We start from the raw sequence: 24,437 nt of genomic DNA on the forward strand, positions 1-24,437 counted from the left end.
GATACAAACGATTATTATCGGCTTGTCAACTTCAGTAAACGTTTATGAATAAGGGGGTTAGTGTTTGCGCAGTCTGCGCACTATGGTACTGATATCAACAAATTTTTTTCTCGTTATTAGTACTAGTGTGATCGAGTATACCGACGCACAAAGAAATAAATAGAAGGAATATTACATAAATCAGGCAAGAAAATGTCATGTGACACCACACAATGAGGCTTTCTACATTTTTATGTTGAAAATGGTCGATGCATGTCAACAAAAGCCTGTCACAGTCAATAACAAAGAACTTTTCTTTATCTTTCGATCGATTAATTCCGTTCCGAAAATAACCACCCACTTTCAATCTCGACACCCACAAAAACTAGCCGAGACATATTCAGCCAAATAATTAATTTACCACGCTAAAAGCGGAAGCTAAAACGGCGGACCTTGGACGTGAATTCCTTCGCATATCGAAAAAAATGGATCACGGATTTGGAGCGGCCACTGCAAGAAACCTTCATACGTCGGATAATTAAACAGCCCGGAAGTACCTTTCGTTAAAATTAAATTATATTCTCAATGTCGTATTTCAATTACAATTAATATGTCGTAGACGTGATTACGAAATAGGTAATTAAAACTATATATGTATATGTAACGAGAACTAGGAAAGGGGTCCATATTGGGTCGCATAATAATTGATTGTCCTAATGTAATGTTACGCATAAAACTCATTTCGCATAATTGTTATTGTGCTGGAAATATTGACATTTCTGAAAAATTGTAACACAAACCTAACCTAACCTACCCTATTTTACACAACCTATGCAAAATATTTTCGAAAATACTTTCTGTTTCAGCTGGAGAAAAATTATGCGAAAAGAGATTTATGCGTAACATTACATTATGACAATCAATTGTTATGCGATGAGATAGGATCCCCTAGGAAAGGATTCGGCATTGGCCGAAATGGCAGGATTGAATGTTTAACGGCTACATAGGCACGCGTACAGGCATTTCAAAGCTTGTTTTGTTTGCGATTGGCAATTATATACTTTATAAGTAACTAATAAAGTGAATATTTAAATCACGCCGCCCAAACATTACTTGGAATAAATACGTTTTTGACAAAAATTTCATTTTTGGTACAAGCTTTTATCGCCGACTGTACTTTTGTTTTTCCACAAGCAACTAATACTCATCGAGACAATTCTAAAAACCCCAAACACAATTAGGTTTCGTTGTTTTATCACAGAGTTCCTATGGCCACCTCCTGGCTCCATCATCAGATCAGCTCGATGGTACCATAATATTGCATTGTCACACGACTTACGTATGTATACAAAATCTCAGCTCAATCGGAAACCGGGAAGTGGATCAAATTTAACTTGCAAGATTTGATTACACACAGACAGACAACGGTCAGGTGAAACTAAATAAAAGCTTGTAATAATATTGTCTGTAATGATTACAAAGTCCTCTTCCTCGTATTATATCCCGGCATTTTGCCGCGGCTTATGGAAGCCTGGGGTCCGCTTGACAACTTATCCCAAGAATTGACGTAGGCACTAATTTTTATTTATTTACACTAGGCCTTATTGGGATTAGTCCGGTTTCCTCACGATGTTTTCCTTCACCGAAAAGCAACTGGTTCAAATGATATTTCGTACAAAAGTTCCGATAAACTCATTGGTACGAGCTGGGGTTTGGACCCGCGACCTTCGGATTGAAAGTGTTTAATGATTACAAACACAAACTACAAAATCAAAAGTAAAAGTAGTAATTATGTCGATACTGTAATCATCATCTCAGCCATAACACGTCCACTGCTGAACATAGGCCTCCCCTTTTTTGGGGGGTGAATGCCATAATCGCCACGCTTGGCAGGCGGGTTGGCGATCGCAGTCGAGTACACCGAATTTGAGGGACGCTGCTGCCCGTCCACCGGTGGTCTTGGACGTGGTTTAAGGACATTCCCTGGTCCTGGACGTAGTTTAAGGACATACCCGGGTCCACTGTAATCATAATAAGCTATAATCATTATATCATTAGTCATTTTGCAGGGCAACGTAAATGATACGTTTTTTACCAGCATCAAGTATGACATTATATTAACGATAGTTATTAACCCCCTTATTCATAAAGGTTTACTAAAGTTGACAAGTCGATAATAATCGTTCGTCCCTTTCCGACGTATTGATATGAAGGAACGGGACGAACGATTATTATCGGCTTGTTAACTTTAGTAAACGTTTATGAATAAGCCCCTTTAGTCACTAGAACCCACGTTATAATTTATAACGAAGGATAGTAACTATGAATCTTATTAACTATGCGTCAACTAACACATTTAAATAGCCTTAGTATGGTTGGCAGGAAAAAAAAACAGGAATATGAAGTGTGTAGAATTTTATTTGAGAATACACTTATGAATAACTTTTTGGCAAAAAATTCATTTTTTGTACAAGCTTTTATCGCTGACTGTACCTTTCTTACGACAGACAACTAATACTCATCGTGACAATTATATAAACCCCTAACACAATTAGGTTGCGTTGCTTCATCACAGCGTTGCTTGGCCACCTCCTGTCTCCATCATCAGATCAGCTCGATGGTACCATAATATTGCATTGTCATCCGATTTATACATGCATGCAAAATTTCAGCTCAATCGGAAACCGGGAAGTGGATCAAATTTAACTTGCAAGATTTGATTACACACAGACAGACAACGGTCAGGTGAAACTAAATAAAAGCTTGTAAAATGGCAAGCGTGAAAAATGCGTAGGTATGAATTGATTTCATTTTCATCACACTTGCTCGAAAAATACCTTATTTCATGCAGGTGTACTGAAGGACAAATGTCTATATTGTTCCCGCGGGAATTATGGATTGTGAAAAAACAAAAAAAAATGACATTATGGCGGATGAGTGCATGAAATTTCACATCACCGTATTTAATAATTATTTCGCTTAAAATTTAGTTTTTGACAGCATAGCATGTGCAGAGACTGCAGAGGTTTATTTATACGTCATATCATGATGTCATAAAATTCTAACTCTAAGGGCCCGATTCGGATTTTGAAATAGACATTTATTAGATATCTTTTAGACATGACCAAGATAAGATAAGGTTATGTTTAAGATCTAACCTGACAAATTTGACATTTGCGCGATTCTGGAGATACTCTTGAACGATTTCCACAGGATATGACTTAGAGATCCAATTCACATCTAATAGATATCTTACCCTATCTAACGTAAACGTGATATTGGTTGCCCGAATTGCGCTGCAAAAGAGATCTAGTTGATATCTAAACTAGAACGTATCTAGAATGGATCTAGTACGTGTCGTCTCTTATGAATATCTTGAAGTTCGAATACGGCAGTAAGAGTGTTGCAGATAATAAACTGGATAGTTTTATAAACTTATATTAAAAGCCTACAAAGATATTTAGTTGCAATCCATACCGCACTTCATTTACTTTAGCCTTGAAGGTATCCTGTTAGTATTTTAGCTATAGCTAGATGCATATGTATGACCCTTTAATGACAGCCAATACCTGTCAAATGTTTTGAAAAAGATTTTATAAGCAGGAACTAATTTGACTGTAGGAAATGTTGAACTGTTAATAAATTTGGCAAGCCGGCTGAAATCGAGTTCCATGGACGCTTCGCTATTGATTTCATGTCATTTCTGACAGTGACGTACTGTGAATGGGGATGGTAACTGTCAAAATTCTCAACGATGCCTCGTAAAGGAATCCAAAATTAATTGGATTGAAGTTCCAAGACAATCGGACTCGCCCACCGAGGGTTCCGTACTTTTTAGTACCTATTTATTGTTATAGCGGCAACAGAAATACATAATTTGTGACAATTTCAACTGTCCAGCTATCACGGTTAATGAGATACAGCCTGATGACAGAGAGACGCACGGACGGACAGACGGACAGCGCAGTCTTAGTAATAGCGCCCCGTATTTTGGTTGCAATCAACATAAATTAAAGAAGTAACAATACATCGATCGTAAAACCCAAACGCCTAACATAACTGCATCGCACGCGCATGTCGCAAATCATTGCTACACAGTAGTTTCCCAGGCGGCGTTCTCATGATCTTTGTAACCTAGGTCAGGCGTGGCTCACTCCGCGATTTCGTCGCTTAGCTAGTAGCTACAGGTAGCTAAAAGTCCATCCGTTCGACCCCAATTTTGGGGTTTGCCATAAGCTGCGCGTGGCGCTGTCGCCACCTAGCGGCCATATCTGTGCTGATCGTGACAGACGCGTTTTGTTAGAGAGTCTTCTGTACCTAGTACTATTATTTATTCTGTGCCTAGGTGGCCTAGGTTAGCTGGGTCGTGGCGGCGCACGAGTTTGCGCAGGCCCTGCGGTAGCTGGTTCAGTTTGGTGACGATAGATGGCGGTGATATCAATTTTAAAAGGAATTATAAATGAAACTCTAGGTTAGCTAGAGAGCGAATACAATGCGAGTTTGCGTATGGCCCTTTAGGAATTGATTCAGTTTGGTGTGGATAGATGGCGGTGATATCAAATCAGAATGAAGTAATCAAGTTTGAATTATTTACGGCATTACGGGCCTTAGGTTGTCTATAGTTCGTTTTTTTTAGCATTAGAAAGAACTTGAAAGAAGGTAAGCGATCTTGACATGTCTTTTAATTGAAAAACACTGTTTAAAAATCAGTAACAATTACATTATGAAAGCAGAAGAATATAAATGATCGTATTAGATTCATAATTGTTACATATTCGCCGTAACTTATTTTTAAAACGTGTTTTTCAATTAAAAGACACATCAAGATTGTTTACCTTATTTCTAATGCTAAAAAAAAACGTACTATAGTGCGTGGGCAAGCACAGACAGACTTACGTTAGATTTACTAATCAATTTAGTTCGGTGTAGATACATTAGATGGCGGTGAGCTCAATTTGGCAAGAATTTTCTATACATAGAAGTTACTGTCACTTTGTAGGGTGTAAGATTACAGTTTTGTCAGTATTTCACGTCTGGACCAGCAACCTCAACTAAGTTGTTGTTAAGCATTTTGCTCGTGTTACAGGCAACACCCGGTAATACAAAGCCGTCGATCTCAAAATCTCACGCAGCTAAACTCGTTTACTGCAACACTTTACTGAACTTGAACTTCATCTGTGCGCGAGCGACGCTTGTTTCCTTGCCAATGGAATTTGAACTTTATTGTTTATGACTTAGGATCAGAGTTCAACTTAAAGTTGATAATGAAAGTAAGCTTGGTCATAAACGTCCTATCGAGATTAAAAAGTGTTTTAATACCAACCTAAGTACATAAACATATACGTAACGCGTAAGAATAAACTTTAAAGTGTATTAAAAATGAAACCACAAGTTATTTTTAAAAGTCGCTGAACAAATGTTGGTCAGTATGAGGAGTACAGCCTACAGTTTAATTTTTTGCTCATATTACAGCCACACCCGGTATAAGACTATAGATGTAGGTGCACTGTACAGTCAGCAGCAGAAGTTGCTAAACGAGGTGTTCAAAATTATCTTGACACGCTCTTATTCTTTTAACAAGAAAGTCGCGTCAAGATCATTTTGAACATCTCGCCCGCTTAGCAACTTCTGCTGCTGACTGTATGTGTCCTATCAGGTTAAGTGTGTAAGTATATCTCCTTGAAAAAAATAACCGGCCAAGTGCGAGTCGGACTCGCGCACGAAGGGTTCTGTATTTCACAGATGCAAAAAAACACGTTTGTTACATGGGAGACCCACTTAAATATTTTTTTTATTTGTTTTTCGTATTTATTGTTATAGCGGCAACAGAAATACATCAACTGTGAAGAATTCAACTGTCTAGCTATCACGGTTCATGAGATACAGCCTGCTGACAGACAGACGGACAGTGGAGTCTTAGTAATACAGTCCCGTTTTTACCCTCTGGGTACGGAACCCTAAAAACGACCAAAACAAAAGAAGATCACCATTCCTGTCCTACGAGGCGCTGACCTTTGTAGAAGTTTACGGATGCAGGTTAATTATAATTATATTGTACTCTATACAGGGTGGAAAGATAAGTCGGGCCCTGGAGGGAAACTACCTTAAATCATTAAGCTGGCTCATTTTACTTAAAGGACACATTCCTTTATTTTTAAAAAGAAACAAAACTGCATTAAAAGTATTTTTCTTTTTTTCTTCAATTTGGCTTGTCTAAAAAAGGTCTCCAAATACATAAACCATAAGATACATAAATCATAAGATGTAAAGGCTATGCAGAACAATATAAGCAAGTAGGTGAACTAGTTTCACTGAAATTGTTAAAGGCTGAATATAAAACGATACTATTTCAATTCATTATTAAGAGGGACTTTCAAGAAAAAAATCGGCTTCATGCGAGTTGGACTCGTCCCCCGAGTCATCATCATCATCATCTCCGCCATAAGACGTCCACTGCTGAACATAGGCCTCCTCCTCCATACGTGCCGGTTGGAAGCGACCCGCATCCAGCGTCTTCCGGCGACCTTAACAAGGTCGTCTGTCCACCTTCCCCCGAGTGTTCCGTACAAATTTTACTTTTTTAATATTATTTTAGTTTTTACTTTTTTCACTATAGGTACTAACTTGTAGTGTAAAAGGACATTACTTGCCAAATTTCATAGTTGTAGGGCAAAGGGCAACGGGAAGTACCCTATAAACTTTGATTCCCTTGAGAGTGTCGAAATATACCGTTATTAGTGCGGCATAAACGGCCATATCTTTTTTTTACGTTATCTTAAAGGCCAGGAAAAGGGTTAAATAATATATTCGCCTTATACCCATTCTGTGTATTATGAAGAGCACTTATCATCATCTCAGAGAGCATAAGGAGCGCTGGTGGCCTAGCGGTAAGAGCGTGCGACTTGCAATCCGGAGGTCGCGGGTTCAAACCCCGGCTCGTACCAATGAGTTTTTCGGAACTTATGTACGAAATATCGTTTGATATTTACCAGTCGCTTTTCGGTGAAGGAAAACATTTGAGGAAACCTGCATACATCTGCGAAGAAATTCAAAAGGTGTATGTGAAGTCCCCAATCCGCATTGGGCTAGCTTGGGGACTATAGCCCAAGCCCTCTCGCGCTCGAGAGGAGGCCTGTGCTCAGCAGTGGGACATATATAGGCTGAGATGATGATGATGATGATGATAAAGAGCACTCAAAAATTTAAGACAAGTACATTACTGCACCTTATAAAACAAAGTCCCTCACCGCGTCTGTCTGTTTATTTGTACAGTGGAAACTGGATAAGTGGAACCTGGGTTAGTGAAAAACCTCTTTAAGTGGACCGAAGTTCTCGGTTCCAGTCCCTTGGCAACGAATTACCTCTATAAATGGAATTTTGGGACCTCTATAAGCGGAATCCATTTTTTCGAAAATTTCTTATTTTTACCTCTGTAACTGGAAGCAGCCGTCTTCGAAACCTCTATGAGTGGAATAGCTGTATTTTTAATAAACCGTCACACGGAGGGTAGTTTGTTTCGTTAACATTATGGTTCGTGTTTTAACTACGTATTTTGTATGAGTACATACTGGTTGCTCTTGCATAAATAAATATTAGGAGTGATTTTGTTTTTGAAATTTTGAAAATTGTATACGAGTACTGTGGATTATTTACAATATTGCTTTTTTTAAAGTCAGGATTACATACCTATTTTTTGTTAATACATATATGTATATCTACATACATATCTAATAAAAGATGATTATTTAAGTCTAGATCTTTTATTTGACCATACTATACGTGACCTCTATAAGCGACATTACTAGTATCCAGAACCTCTATTAGCGAGAGCCTCTGTAAGTGAGAAAACGTTTTATTTAAACCTGGTTAAGTGGAAAACTGGATAAATGGAAAACCTGGATAAGCGGAACTAAACAGCCGGTCCCTTGCGATTCCACTTATCCAGTTTCCACTGTATATGTTTGCTATAAACTCAAAAACTACTGAACGGATTTTCATGCGGTTTTCACCTACCAATAGAGTGATTCTTGAGGAAGGTTTAGGTATAATTTGTTAACCCGTGCGAAGCCGGGTCGCTAGTGTTAAATATAAACTACATATTTCGCGCCTCGGTACGCCCCCTTAAGTCGAATAATAAAACTTGTCTGACATTTCGCTCGGCTGGCAGCAACTGAGCTATGGTCGCCTTTAATTATTATTATCCTGATCGTGGAGGAAGGAATACAATACGAGTATCCTCTTACCCTTGACAGGTGTCAGTGATCCTGTGAGAGAGCTCATACTTATAAAAGAAGCATTCTACGGGCTGTCCCGTACAAACGTATTTTTTTCCCTTTGTTGCGTCTTTTTCGGGATTTAAAGCAGGCGATTATTTCTCTGTGCATTATTTTGACCATTTGTCATAGAAAGTGAAATTCTTATACCTGCAAATCTTCAGAAAATTCGCGTTTGTACGGGATGAACGGTAGACAATTTCATGGAAAAGCAGTTATCGCTATTATTAGGGTCAGTTGCACCAACCACATTTGACAGACTGATCAACGTCAGCTGGCGCGCCCCGGCGCTTTACTTTAAAACTTTCCATACATAAAAAACCGGGCAAGTGCGAGTCGGACTCGCGCACGAAGGGTTCCGTACCATAATGCAAAAAAAAAACAAAAAAAAACGAAAAAAAACGGTCACTCATCCAAGTACTGACCACTCCCGACGTTGCTTAACTTTGGTCAAAAATCACGTTTGTTGTATGGAAGCCCCATTTAAATCTTTATTTTATTCTGTTTTTAGTATTTGTTGTTATAGCGGCAACAGAAATACATCATCTGTGAAAATTTCAACTGTATAGCTATCACGGTTCGTGAGATACAGCCTGGTGACAGACGGACGGACGGACGGACGGACGGACAGCGAAGTCTTAGTAATAGGGTCCCGTTTTACCCTTTGGGTACGGAACCCTAATTAGCGAACTTTTTAACGCTACGAACAGTTTGGTGCAACCGACCCTTAATGTGCAAGAGAAACGAAGAAATTATCTCAATTTCGTAAGAAAGTAATCTTTGGCACTCATAAGTCATAAGTTAACTCAATTACACAATGCATCTAATCTAAACCACACGCATGCACGAATGCATTTAATTTTCTGACGCAACACCCAAAAAACACGCATCCAATCCAACATGGCGCCTCGCCCATCATCTGTCAAAATGCGCGCGCATTTCCTGCATTCCCGCGGTGCAACTTTTTTAATTTCTTTTTTTTTAAGGCAAAGATCATCCAGTTTCCAGCCAGTTTGTTCTATATTGGTCTGGTATATAAGCTAAACGGGTGTGTTGGGAGGCATCAGTAGCCTTCGAGACGCAAGATGAGAGTTCTGGTCAGTAATTTTCTTTGTCTATAAGTGTTTTTTTTTTAAGTGTAGTGCGGGGAACAAAGGATGTGTTTTTCGGATAGCTCTATCTTTGATTAAGTATGGGTTCAGTATATCTGTTAACATAGATATGACTTAATTTGCTTCTGTTTGTCTATTAGACCGTTATCTTAGTGTTAAATTATGAATTAATATTTTGTTTTGTTTTTATATATGTATTAGGAAATAATATACATGTACGAGTATGAAAGCATAATGCCAAAATCTCTAAAGCTATTAAATTCATCTTTGGTGTCTATGTTTATTAAACTTTACCATGAAAATAAAATGTGACGTTCCACGGCAAAAGGTACCTTATGGCGGCTGGCGCTTACGTCGCATAGCGCCGCAATAATATTGGAGCGGGGTTAATAATAGCGTAAGCGTCAACCGCCATAAGGTACCTTTACCCGTGGGACGTCACAAATTTCTTAGTAAACTTTAAATGTGACTTGGACAGTTTGCGTAATTATAACTAGGTACCTACACTTTTATTTTTAATGTTATATGTTACACTTCAAGCATAGCATTACGCTCAATATTTATTTTTAGTATTTTCCCCTACGAATATGAATTATGCCTTGCAGAAACAAAGGATATTTTTATTATAATTTTTTTTTAACAGAAAATAACAGAAATATACAGTATTTCCAGCACCTGTCACAAATGCGCATTAATATAAAATTTATTTCTTTGTGAATAAAGTTCTAAGTGTGCTATAAAAAAGTTATATAAGTTTTAAGTCTTACCAAGCTAAGTCTACATGGTATTTGCAATGACAAAGTGTGGACATGTCATCATTAATGTCTATGAAAATATGACGTTTAATATGACACTCCCTCACTTTGAATTTGTTCTATTAAAGTCGGTGCAAAGCTTAAGAGTAAAACAGGAGTGGTCATTTCTCCATACAAAAGTACTCGACTGTTTCCTCCGTGGGTTTTGATGCTAGAGCAACGATTTTTTCAACACAGATTCATATTGTCAATATCTGTGTCGGACCGTTTTGCTTTTTTTGATATTTTTGTTTTTTAAGGCGCTAGAGCCCTTCAAAAATGGCCAAAATGGCCTAATTGACTATGCCGCAATGAGAGGCGTAGTATTCAAAACTGATAACTATCAATTAGCCAAAAAAGCAAAACGGTCCAACACAGATAATTTCATAATCATTTAGATTTCCAAATTTGGTTACGATTGGTTAAGTTTTGGAGGAGGAAACAGTCGAGTACGAAACCTCGATTTTTGAGATTTTTACGCAGGATTTTTCGCCTTGTCCTTATCGCACTAGTTTTAGGAGCCGCTTCCGTTAGCGAGACGGGTATATTTACCTAAAATATTTAAAACTCAGCTCCTGTTTCGTCTTAAAGACGGTGCAAAGCTTAAGCGGAATCTACTTACATACCAATGAAATACACACATCAACTTACTTATAAATTAAACTAGACAGTTGCAAAGTGCTCGCGTGACGACTAAATTTAAAACCGGCCAAGTGCAAGCCGGACTCGCGCACGAAGGGTTCCGTACCATTACGCAAAAAACGGCAAAAAAAAACACGTTAGTTGTATGGGCCCACTTATTTTATTCTGTTTTTAGTATTTGTTGTTATAGCGGCAACATAAATACATCTGTGAAAATTTTAACTGTCTAGTTATCACGGTTCATGAGATACAGCCTGGTGACAGACATACAGACAAACAGACAGACGGACAGTGGACTCTTAGTAAAAAGATCCTGTTTTTACCCTTTGGGTACGGAACCCTAAAAACGAACCGATTAACATAAATCGATTAATCAATTTTATATCGACTCGGCTGTTAAGTGGTTTAAAAGTTAATGACTCTTGTCTCACACGATAATTAATAGTTAATTACTACCTACTTATGATTTTTCGCAAATCTTGTCAAGTATTAGCCTAATGTTACTTCAGTGTTAAGTAACCGTATTTCCTTGTACAATCTCCATCAGATATATCGGAACGGCCGAAGGGCTCAAAAATATCTGAACACGCACTCTACGCCCTGACAATAAAGGCGTGTTCACATATTTGTGAGCACCTTGGCCGCTCTTATATATCTGATTGCGAGTGTACTTACTAATGCATTTAAGGTGGGGGTTTCCAGAACCATTAAACGTTATAGAATTGATTCACCACAAAATTGACGAAGATATTATTCTACAAAATGGGTTTACCACTAATTTAGGTTTTTACCTTAAACTTGTGTTCACATAAGAGTGATGGCTACAGTAAATACCTATTACCGGAACCTTACTAATACTTTCTAATAATTATCATGTTACAGCCAGGAAAATTATAACTTCTGCGAAATTATGAACGTTTTCTTTAGACATTTATTATAAGATTATGTTTAAGTTTAAGGCTGCCTTTCTATCAGAGATATGCGAGGTTGCGTAGCGAGGCATGTGTTTGTTAAATACCAATAAAACCACTTATTTTATTGACATCCGCATCCGCGGATGTGAGCCTTTAAATATTCGCATGCACGTCCGCGGATATCAAAAAATCTGCATCTACAACATATTAGGGATTCCTCAATGGACCGGAATATAAACTTAAAAAAGCGTTTATTTATGCACACCTTTTAGATTATAAATATTATCATCTTCAATTTTATTGTCATTTATTTTGACAGATCCTGTCCGCGATCTTCGCCTGCGCGGCCGCAGCGCCCTCGGCCCCTGTGGTCGCCATAGCCCCCATCATCCCCGCCGCCATTCCTACTCTATCCCCCGGAGACCTCCAGGCCGCCGCCATCGACGCCAAGGTCCAGGCGGAAGACCAGGCTCGGGCGTTAGCGGAACAGGCGAAGCTAGCTGCTGAAGTAGCTAGGGATCAGGCTGAACTGGCTTTGGAAGGACAGAAGGTAAATGACTATTTTATGTTGAACCCTAGGGGGTTCAGGCTGCTATAGAAGCTAAGATCTAGGTGGAAGACTAGATGACTATAGCAGACCAGGCGAGGTTGGCTGCTGACGTAGCCAGAGACCAAGATAAACTGGCGTTGAAAGGGCAGAAGGTAATTGACTATTCTATGTTAAACCCTAGTTCACGCTGCTATAGAAGCCAAAATCTAGGTGGAAGACTAGATGACTATAGCAGTCCAGGCGAGGTTGGCTGCTGAAGTAGCTAGGGATCAGGCTGAACTGGCTTTGGAGGGTCAAAGGAGTGTAGATGCTGGTTTTGTATTAGCCTCGACCTCTAATCGTCTGCCATTCCTTCATACCTGGGAACATGCAGGCTGCCGCTATAGATGCCAAGGTCCAAGCAGAAGACCAGGCCAGCTGATCAGCGATGAGCTAGGGTAGCGACTGACGTGGCTAAACTCGCTTTGAAATGTCAAAAGATGAATTTTTAGTTCGCATTTAGGGTTTATCTTAAAGAGCACAGCGACAGTCCGCTATTCTCACACTAACGGCTCTGCCACGAGCACGACATTGCGCGACTGGCGACAGCGGCGGCGGCAACCATAGGTTGGAGCGAGACACAGCGATCGAACCTTTCGTTCCCATCTATAGTTGCTGCCGACCCCGTCGCCAGTCGCGCGAAGTCGTGGCCGAGCCGTAACTCCATAGGGTCTTGCAGGCGGCCGCTGTCGACGCCAAGGTCCAGGCTGAAGACCAGGCCAGAGCTATAGCTGATCAGGCTAGGTCAGCCGCCGATTTGGCTAGAGACCAGGCTGAACTAGCTTTAGAAGGTCAAAAGGTGAGTGTAGACTTCACATTTGTGGTGTTCTGCGACCAATTGATGGAGGCAAGAAAAGTCAATGCTCACCGGTCTTAGCGCCACTTGCAGCATTCCACTAACTCGGGGTTAGCCGGATAAACCAGGAGTTACCATTGTTACCAGTACATTTGACATTTGAGTTAACAATTTAACCGGTTAACTCCGGGTTAATGGGATGGTGCAAGTGGTGCTTAATATTTGAAAATGGAGAACTGTAGGCTCTCTGAAATACCTCGCGCGTAGTGACTATAAACAAGTATATACCTAACCATAAAAACGACTTTTTATTGAATCATATATTCATTAATTTTTAATCCCACTTATTAACCGTTAGCGCCTAACGGTGTTGTAAAGCATTTTTATATGACAAAGTAATTAAACTACACAAGCAAGACCAGAACAACGTACTAGGCATTCCAATTTGAGACATATTTTTTTGCCAAAAACGGAGACATCTATAAACCTAGACCTAAAACTAGTATTTCTAACAGCCTTTAGCGTACGCGGCCCCAGCCCCCGTTCTTGCCATCGGCGCTCCAACCCCAGGAGACCTCCAAGCCGCTGCCATCGACGCTAAGGTCCAAGCTGAGGATCAGGCCAGGGCTATAGCAGACCAGGCGAGGTTGGCTGCTGACGTAGCTAGAGACCAAGCTATACTGGCGTTGGAAGGGCAGAAGGTAAATGACTATTCTATGTTGAAACCTTGAAGCAAAGATCTAGTTGGAAGACCAGATGACTATAGCAGATCGGGCGAGGTTGGCTGCTAAAGTAGTAAGAGTGCAAGCTAAACTAGCGTTGGAAGCGCAGAAGGTAAATGACTATTCTATGTTGACCCCTAGTTCAGGCTGCTATAGAAGCCATGATCTAGGTGGAAGACCAGGCGCTAAAGTCAAGGTGAGCAGTCAAGCGGATCAGCGGAATCAGGGACTATATAGGTATGTCAAAGTCTAGGGTTCAGATTGCTAAGGATGCTATAGTACTTAATAATAAGTAAGGCCGAAAAAAATTACGCGATTATTGCCAAAGCCGCCCCTCCCCATCCCCACGTGAGATTTAGTGAGGTTAGGCTTTTTTTTCGATGTGGCGCGCGCACAGCTCTTGTGAGCAAGGACCCTGCCAAGGATACGGGCGAGCCTTGCTCATATGCATATCTGTCGCCAGTTTTCCCTTAGTCGCCTTATACGACACCCACGGGACGAGATGGGGTGGTGCTATTCTTTTCTGATGCCGGCACCACACGGCACTGAGGTTCGGCTTAACCCTCTCCCCCTCACGTACCTAATTAACGAACGCCCCCATGCTTAGAAACATTGTTACATAACAAAATCTTTATTACAGGAAAAGGTGGAAGAAGTAACTTCCATAGCCAAAGAAAAGAGCGAGGAACTATTCTGGAACGTCGAAGACAAGAAATGGCAAGCGGTGGACGCAGTGAAAACCATTGAAGCTAAAATCGACGGAGCGGTCGCGAGCAACGCTGGGGCTTTAGCGAAAAGCGTGATCCCAGTGGTAGCTTCTTTACCTTATGCTAACCTGGTTTACGCCCCTGGAATAATACCGCTGGTGAAAGAAGATAAGATAACTAAGACTGCTGAGAATAAGATAGAGACACCGAAATTGGAAGGACTGGCGTTGACTCAGGGTATAGGGCTGGTTGGAGCCCCCTGGCCGCCTCTGACTTTGGTTCAGCCGGGGCTGATAGGGGCTCCGCTGCCGCTGCAGCCTGTGATCACGCCAATCATCAAACAGTGGTAGTTTAGTAAGTACGCGGAATAAACGGTGATTTTTATGTGTTCTTTCATTATTGTCCCAATAAAAAACCTGCTATATAGAAACCTATAAAATCATCAGTCAGCATTTAAAGTGCAGCTTTAAAAGGCTCATTTAGTGAAATGTGCTTCAATAGATTTTATATATGAAAACTATATCGCAAAGTCATAAAGTCATTTAATAATATAATAGTGTTACAATCTTACAATATGATAGTGACTAGTGATGGTGATGATAAATATACCACAATATAATTATTTGGAGCCTGTCGTGTCCCACTGCTGGGCAAAGGCCTCCCCCCAATTTCTCCACAAATCTCTGTCAAGTGCTATGTCTGGCCACTCCTTTGAGAAGGAGTCTAGTTCATCCCGCCATCGCCGGCAGGGTCTGCCAGGTCCCCGATTTGAGTTTTCGGGCTCCCACTCTGAAGTGATTTTGCCCCACGACTCATTCGGCATTCGGCAGACGTGACCAGCCCAGTCCCATTTTAGCTTATACTTACCACAATATACAATTATGAAAATTTTAATTAAATTTAGAAGCAAAGTAGCACATTTTACGGTAAGAAAATTAAACGCACCAAAAGCAAACACAACACAATTACAACTTTTCTTACATTATAGTTCATATATGCGTTGATGTCTTTTGTTCTCGAACAGTCATGTTAAAAAACTGTTCGTCAAACACATCAACGAAATAATAAATTGATTAAGTTAACATCATAATAAATGTATAATCGATGTAGAATTTTATAGTATAATAAAATATTACAGACGTAGTGCACAATTGTCTTCCATCGTATTTTCACGGAAACGTGTCTTGCTATTTCAGTCCGTCTTGGAACAAAAAGTACTGAGGTTGACTGAAGTAACATGACAAATACGAACGTTTCCGAGAAAATACGATGGAAAACAATTATGCACTACATCTGTTATACAGTACTCTTTCATTTAGAATCTCCTTAATTCCTTAAAATGGAGTCTGTCACCCGAGTCTCAAAAACGTTATACTACCGAATTCGCGACAAGATTTTGTGATCAATTTTTAGTTATATAAATATACCACTCATGTTACGGGTTTTGATTGGCTGAGCAATGTATATTTATTTTATATATTGGCCTACTTTGGTGCAAAGGTCTGGGCAAAGGTCTGCCCTCGACCCTGCCATCGGCATCATATTTAAATTAATAATAGATACATACCTAATTTAAGTAATTTATCTTATGGCCAATTCGGTAGTACGTTTTTGTGACTCCATTTTTTTGTTTCCACAGGCACCATTTTTTTGCTGAGCAATGCAAAATAATGATATTATACATTGCTCAGCCAATCAGAACCCTGTATAATAGAGTAATTGCAACATTCCGCTAAGCAATTCGAATATGCTACGTATGCAAATGCGCATTGCTGCATAATGTTGCAGTCTGGTCGTCATTATTGACTTCTTGGCCTTGGCAGGTTTCTTAGGGTTCCGTATATAATAACATGATGATGATGATGATGCTCTCCTGACCGATTTCAGCCACAGCGACTGTGTGCTCTGGAGTAGGCAATTTTTAACTCGTTTTATTAGCTGATCCACGCTCTGGTGCGCCCTTATAGGTATATAACAACATATATGCGCCCTATACAGGGTGATTTCTGGGTCGTGATCCAAATTCACTTTTTCTGACTCTGTAAGTGATCCATATTATCATATGGTAGTATTTGATTAAAATAGATCTAGTTTTATTTTTCTTATTTTTCAAGTAAACTTTATTTTGTATTAAGTAATCATGGTCACCCTATGACTTTTGACATACGCTGTTTGGAAAACGACAAGACGTCACATTGAGTAGGGTGACCAAATTGTATGCAAAAATGTTTTCTTCTACTTGTCGTTTGAAAAATAATCATCACTATTGGTGATAAACAATAATTAACAACATCGTTGTGGTCATCTTTGAATTCTGTATGATGTCTTGTTCTCTTGCCACACGACCCCGAAATCACCCTGTATAATAACATGTGTTACCGTAAAAACCCGTTTTCATAAGATAAAATTAATATTCCGCATCGCCTCAGTGAAAACGGGTTATGCGTAAGGTGTCGGTGATAACTAGTTTTAACTAGATTTTTTTCAGTCAACACTAAAAAGCACAGACAAAACATCCTCCAGACTGAGCATAGTCAGGCGTATCTCACTCCGCGATTTCGTCGCTTTGCTACAGGTATAGCTATAAGTACATCCGTTCGACCCCAATTTTGGGATTTGCCATAAGCCGCGCGTGGCGCTGTCGCCACCTAGCGGCCATATCTGTCTTGATCGTAACAGACGCATTTTGTTAGAGAGTGAGTCTTCTGTACCTAGTACTATTATTTATTCTGTGGCATAGTCGCGCTACCTCCTGCCACGCATACTGTAATTTTACTCCATGTTCGAGTCGAAAGTGTCCTTGTGTGACGTCCGTGTCTTTGAACGGACCAATCACGGCACGGGACTTCGCTCACCTTGTCCCGCGCACTCCCGCATTTTTGGCATCATCGGTTGCATGAAATAATTGGCAACCTTCAAATCAAGAGTGAACAGGCACCTTCTGGGCGAGCTCGCTCCATCGTAGGCCACGTCTACGCCTCGGCTAGTCTGTGGCCATGAATAAGCCCTTTCATAAAAAAAAAATGCTCTAAACTCGGTCTAGAGGATTCCTAGTCTACGCTAAAAAGTAAAGTGCCTTGGTGAAAACTAGTTTTCACATTTTGTTCTATAATCTAACTTTGTAACGTGGCCCTATAATGTTTATTTACTTATTGATCAAAGTTATAAAAGTAATTGATAGATTTCTTAAATAATTGCTAGATAATAAACACATTATTTGCGCTATTAAACTCAACAAGCGTAACGAGCTACCTCATTAACTCATAACTCTACGTTTAACTGCAGATCGGTTAAGATAGTATATCTTTTGTTAGCGGTGGTGACTGGTGGCCGAGTGGATATATGGGGCATTATCTATGAAAAGGGACCTTATTGTCGATGGCGCTTACGCCGCACAGCGTCTCGCGGCTTTGTATTTATATCGGAGCAACGTTAATAATGGCGTAAGCACCATCGACAATAAGGTCCCTTTTCATAGATAACGTCACATATAACGCCCGACTGACAATCCGGAGTTCGCGGGTTCAAATCCTGGCTCGTACCAATGATTATTTCTGAACTTATGTACGAAATATCATTTGATATTTACCACTAGCATTTCGCTGAAGGAAAACATCGTGAGGAAACCTGCATACATCTGCGAAGAAATTCAAAGGTGTATGTGAAGTCCCCAATCCGCATTGGGCTAGCGTGGGGACTAATAGCCCATGCCATGCAGAGGAGGCCCTATGCCCAGCACTCCCAGCAGCTATAATTATAATCTTCTGTTAGTCTGATTAATTTAGTACTAGAAAATGTTAGATACTTTAATATAGGTAATATATTAACCCGTTTTTGATATTCCTGAGTGTACTTTGACATTACTAGCAGGGTTCAAGCGGAACGGCTTTTCCAACTTTCGCATTGAAATTGCTTTACGCAAATCTAGAAATTACTAGATAATATACACTTCAGTACTTAGTTCATGTTTCATAATCAGTTTTCTTTTTTTTATACCCTGACTGTTGTAAAGGTTAATGACCTGTGACCTGTACATTTTTTAAGGAAATCATTCCATGGCTTGTAGTTTTAGTAAAGAAAACAAAAAAGAACGGAGTTGAACGGACTTGATTATCTCGCCAATTCGAACGAACACTGACATCTGTTGACAATTTCAGTCAAAGACATAAAAAAAGAAGCGATCTCAAAAAAATCTCAAGGAGTTGAAAATATCCTCCTTCGAAATTTTGAATTCGGTTAAAAATGAACAATCCCTGCCAGATATATCACGAGCAGCCAAAATTTATGTCAACTATGATGTACAATGCGAATTGAAGAGTTAAAACATCTCAAATAGTGCTATATTTAAAAAAAATTGGCCAAAATGTCACAACACATTTTCGCAATAGTCAATGTTTCGTAAATTAAATACGTAAAGCGCAACCTACAAACTCGATCTAAATATAACTGTAGGACACCGAACCGGGCACTTATATACCAGTAACAATAATAGCGGCCTAGACTGCTAGAATAGCTGGGCTGGACTGTAGGCCAAGATACGACCGCTTCATTATCGTTCTCGTTACTTTTCAGAGCAATATGGACTATGGTTCAGTAACCAGTATGCTTCAAAACACAAAATTTTTCACCACACCAACCCGAAGCAAATATTAAATGTAAAATATCAAATGAAATCAAACCAAATCAAATCCAAATGAATGTTATTAAATATTTATCATCCAAAATCATCATTTAAAAGTCAATTCTACCAGCAAACATAAGAAAACAACTCAAAATTTGCATTTGATTACTTTGCCTCACATGTGAATAAAGTGCAACTTTGCTATCAGTTTTTGAAGTGCAAAGTCCAGCTCGGAAAGGCTTACTTTCCGAGCTGGTGTGGTGAAAAAGTATTAGTAAGTAATCAACGAAAACAATAATATTTCTCTCAACGATACAGTACACCGCAGAGAGCAGTGCGCCGCCGGGGCGTCGTTCAAGCTACGCCAAATCTCTGTTACAAGAAATGTCCGGATTTTTAGGGTGATGTCGGGATTTTTATCAGGACATTTAATTCTTCCATATGGCATCCCTAAACGGATACCAAACAACCTATCAAAATTTTCAACAGTCTCTCACAGTCAAACTAACTAGAACAAGTTATCATTTCACAAGGTTCTAGAAGTGGACAAGTGGCGTACTAGAAGAGAGGCCTATGCTCAGCAGTGGGCGATAAAGGGCTGATATGATGATGATGATGATGAAGGTTCTAGAACAAACCATATGCCGAGAATATGAGATATACACTCAAAAGGAAACTCATTAATATATTTCCTTAATTTGCAGTATTCATTATGATTTTATTATTCAAGTATTTAGTAAAAGGCGTTGCCTTCGGTCGCCCTTTGGAAGTAATTACTAATTAACTAGATACATATAGTTATAGGTCTATTATGGAGTTAATGGTGAATGAAAATGTTAGAGTAGTTGACCCAGATCATGACAGCTCAGTGAAAAAAGTATTTAGTCGGAACCAAACAAGGTTTTAAACTAAGCGGACATATTCCAAAAGAAATACATATTTGTGAACAATAAGAAATATTTGTGATCTCTTTCTTTCTCTCTCTCTTTCTTACACGTGTTCTGTCTTGTTCTGTTTAATATAATAATTTAATATAAACCACCTAACTTTACACGAACTTGAATAAAACAAAGTGAAGAAGTGTCATTACAATTTATAAGCGTCATAATTTCATAGAAATTTGACTTTAGCTACTTCGTCATTGCATATAAAAAGTAATTGCAGTTTTGTTTACTTTTTAAAATAAAGGAAAGTCTCCTTTGAGTAAAATGAGCCAACTTAAGGATTGGTAGTTTCCCTCCATAGACTAGGAATCCTCTAGACCGAGTTTAGAGCAATTATTTCATGCAACCGATTATGCCAAATATGCGGGGGTGCGCGGGACGAGGTGAGCGAAATCCCGTGCCGTGATGGTCGGTTCAAAGACACGGACGTCACACAAAGACACTTTCGACTCGAACATGAAGTAAAATTACCGTATGCGTGGCAGAGGGGGTAGCGCGACTATGCTCAGTCTGGAGGATGTTTTGTCTGTTTTTCCCTCCAGCAAGCCTATTATGGATCGCTTTATCCACATTTATCCACGTGATAAAACAACTGTCACTTTTTAACTCTGCGGGATAGAAAGAGACGGACACCGTTTTATCACGCTGTCACGTAGACAAATACGACCATCATATCCGTACAGGGCCCGACTTATTTTTCCACACTGTGTACAACAACCAACACCTTACATCAAAAGGTTTAGGCACAAAACCTCATGCCACACACTAACCTTACAGACCAATTCTTATAATGTACGGTTACCGCACAGTGAGGCAGCCGTGAGGTGAATATTGTCACAATATAGTTACTTTATTTACAAAACATTTCACAATAAACTTGATTCTTTACCCAGTATATCACGATCCCTAGATTATTTTACTTTTTAATTTTTGATTCGGCAGTATTGCTCGAATACGCAAGAGCGATAGAGAAACAGATAAAAAAACAACGGGTTGCACTCCGGGAGTGCCGACAGAAGTGAAAACTCAGATCCTCGTATTTCAGCCCGTACAAAATTAGAACATTGAGCTTAATTGCTTAATATAAAAGTCCAGTTTTAAATAACTGACCTGATTATGATACGTTATGACTAAAGTTCTTTGGTGAATAGTTAACATTGTCCGTGACACATGACGTCAGCGTTACGTTACGCGTTACGCTGAATAGAGTTTATCATCTCACCTCAAAAAGTGCTCAGCGCCGTTAAAGAAGTTTTCACTTCAAAAAATCGTATCAGATGCTATACCTGTACTGGCGTACAGTAAACTTTGTGAATAACCACTGTGGTTCACGCGTTGTAACATGAACCAGTTAAAAAACAAATTAAATAGATGGTAACGCGACATGTGTGTCAAAGGCATAACGAAGACATCCTTTTTTGGCGTCATCTTTCTTCATGACACATTTTTTTTCATTCAAGTTATAGGTAGAATTAGACCAAGACAAGTCTGCAGAGATTATGACAGCACTCTCAGTGCAGGTGTTATTTTTGACGTCATTTTTTTTATAATTATGACGTATAAATAACACTGGCACTGAGTGCGTTGAATGACAGATTAGTGTCATATCGGAATAGATTTAACTAAAACTCGAATTGGTCTGTAAGGTAAGGGCTGTGCCCAGCAGTGGGACGTATCTAGGTTAGGGCACATAATAAATTATAGTACTAGGTACAGAAGATTCACTCTCTAACAAAACGCGTCTATTATACGATAGATATGACCGCAAGGTGGCGCAAGCGCGAGCAGGTGTTCGTTCCGTACTGGTGCGCGGCAACTACTATGGCTAGACACCAAAATTGGTGTGAGCCGCATGTACTTTTATCGACGCGACGAAATCGCGGAGTGAGCCACGCCTGATTAGGGTGCTGATTACTAATGATAATAAAATGCTCAGTTCTGATGAATATTATATAATATACGTACGTACGTAAATAAATCAGGGCTCTAATATCAAACGGCATTGAAATCTAGATTCCATAAGTAGATTATGTTTCTCAATTATCTAGATCTAGTTACCAGCATAGGTATAGTTAAGTACTTAGCTTATAGGTAATTGACTGGATAGAAATGTACTGAATTTCATGTATAACATCACCTATACCGGGTGAGGCCTGTAACACGAGCAAATAATTAAAACATAGATTGTACTCCTCAAACGGTGACACTTTTGTTCAACAACTTTTAAAAATTATGAAGTATTTAGACTCCCTATTTTTCATACAAAATAAATATTATCTTCAATGGACGCCATCCCCACACCATATCATTGTGATTGACGTTGCTTGTTACGCGTTAAAAAAAACATAACAAAATTCGCAATACATTGCGTCTTAGAATAAACTTTAAAGTGTATTAAAAATCAAACCACAAATTATTTTTAAAAGTTGCTGAACAAATGTTGGTCAGTATGAGGAGTACAGCCTACAGTTAAATGTTTTGCTCATATTACAGGCCACACCCGGTATAACTAAGTCCCCCGCCGCGTCTGTCTGTTTCTGTGTATGTATGTTCGCGATAAACTCGAAAACTACAGAACAGATTTTCTTGCGGTTTTCACCTATCAATAGAGTGATTCTTGACTTTCTTGAGGAAGGTTTGGGTGTATAATTGGTTGTAATAAGCGGTTGCTCTGCCATACTAAATTTGTACGGGGGGAGAGAGCATAATTATGTGTCGTGACCTCTATTGCCGTATCAGCTCCGTCTAGTAGTTATAAATAAATAAATATTATAGGACATTTTTACAGAAATTTACTAAGCTCCACGGTAAGCTCAAGAAGGCTTGTGTTGTGGGTACTCAGCCAACGATATACAGGGCGTCCCACGGCGATGCCACATGGAGGGAAAGTACCTTAAATATCATAGATAGCATATTTTGCTGAAAGAAGACTTCATTTTATTTTTAAAACTTAGTAAAGTTGCATTCATACTTTTTTAATTTTTTTTGAAAAAAAATGTATGGAAAAAAATTATCGCGTCATTGGAGGAAAAGTACCTTAATTATTGTAAATAAACATCTTACTGAAAGAAGACATTATTTCGATTTAAAAAAACAAGTTGAATTGCATTTTAAATAATTTCATGGTTAAACCGGGAATCGAACCCGCTACACGAGAAAAAAAAATACCTTGTAGCTTTGTCATACCGATCGAAAGGCTTCAATGACGCGATATTTTTTTTCCATACATTTTTTTCCAAAAAAAATTAAAAAAGTATGAATGCAACTTTACTAAGTTTGAAAAATAAAATGAAGTCTTCTTTCAGCAAAATATGCTATCTATGATATTTAAGGTACTTTCCCTCCATGTGGCATCGCCGTGGGACGCCCTGTATATAATATATGTATAAATACTTAAATACATAGAAAACAACCATGACTCAGGAACAAATATATGTATCATAATACAAATAAATGACCTTACCAGGATTCGAACCCGGGACCATCGGCTTCATAGGCAGGGTCACTGCCCACTAGGCCAGACCGGTCGTCAAAGTTGAGGTGGTATGTGACCTAACTACTTCAATTTATCTGTCTTAATTTATACAGAGTGTGTATGTCTTTATTTATACCTATCTTGTCTTAATTTACTGCCTAGGTCACACTCACACACTCACACACCACACACACACACACACACACACACACACACACACCACACACACACACACACACACACACACACACACTCACACACACACACTCGAACTTAAAGCTAAGCCTAGGGTAAACAGCCTTTGCAAATCTAGTTCGGAGGCGGAATCAGTCGGAACGCGGGAAGGCCGACCAGCTGACGCCATACCCCGCCGCTGTTACAAGGGCGAAACTTGATAACTATATCTATTATTAATTCTTTGTGTTTTCGAAATTATATACTAAAGGCTCTGTGAGCTGTGGAACTCACAAACTAAAAAAAATCCAAAAACTGAATAGACAAAAAAACATACATCTAATTATGGAACCTGCTCACAAAATTTCACGAGAATCGGTTGAGAAATACGACCTGCAAAGGAGAACAGCCGGGCAGTCATACGACAGAATGTTTGCCGAAGCTGAAACGGAGATGCTCCGCTTTCGCTCAGTCAGTCAGCATTTTTCACTGTATATACCGGGTGTGGCCTGTAACATGAGCAAATAATGAAAACATAGATTGTACTCCTCAAACGGTGACACGTTTGTTCAACAACTTAAAAAAATTATGAAGTATTTAGACTTCCTATTTTTCATACAAAATAAATATTATCTTCAATGGACGCCATCGCCACGCCATATCATTGTGATTGACGTTGCTTGTCACGCCTTAAA

At 39.3% G+C, this 24,437-nt stretch overlaps 2 protein-coding genes across 2 annotated transcripts in view; one reads left to right on the forward strand and one right to left on the reverse strand.

Annotated features, from left to right (window-relative positions):
- Window positions 1-24,437, reverse strand: part of LOC134676832 (WD repeat-containing protein 7-like) — a 169,161-nt gene that overhangs the window by 97,332 nt on the left and 47,392 nt on the right. The gene's annotated exons all lie outside the window — the stretch shown is intronic.
- Window positions 9,210-14,912, forward strand: LOC134677194 (pupal cuticle protein PCP52-like). Its single transcript, XM_063535638.1, has 4 exons — window positions 9,210-9,349; window positions 12,034-12,264; window positions 13,615-13,800; window positions 14,462-14,912. Exons 1-4 carry the CDS (start codon window positions 9,338-9,340, stop codon window positions 14,876-14,878), a joined length of 846 nt encoding a protein of 281 aa, XP_063391708.1. The 5' UTR covers window positions 9,210-9,337; the 3' UTR covers window positions 14,879-14,912.

The sequence above is a fragment of the Cydia fagiglandana genome, chromosome 25 (genome assembly GCF_963556715.1).
Source record: "Cydia fagiglandana chromosome 25, ilCydFagi1.1, whole genome shotgun sequence".
In the NCBI taxonomy this organism is placed as follows: Eukaryota; Metazoa; Arthropoda; class Insecta; order Lepidoptera; family Tortricidae; genus Cydia; species Cydia fagiglandana.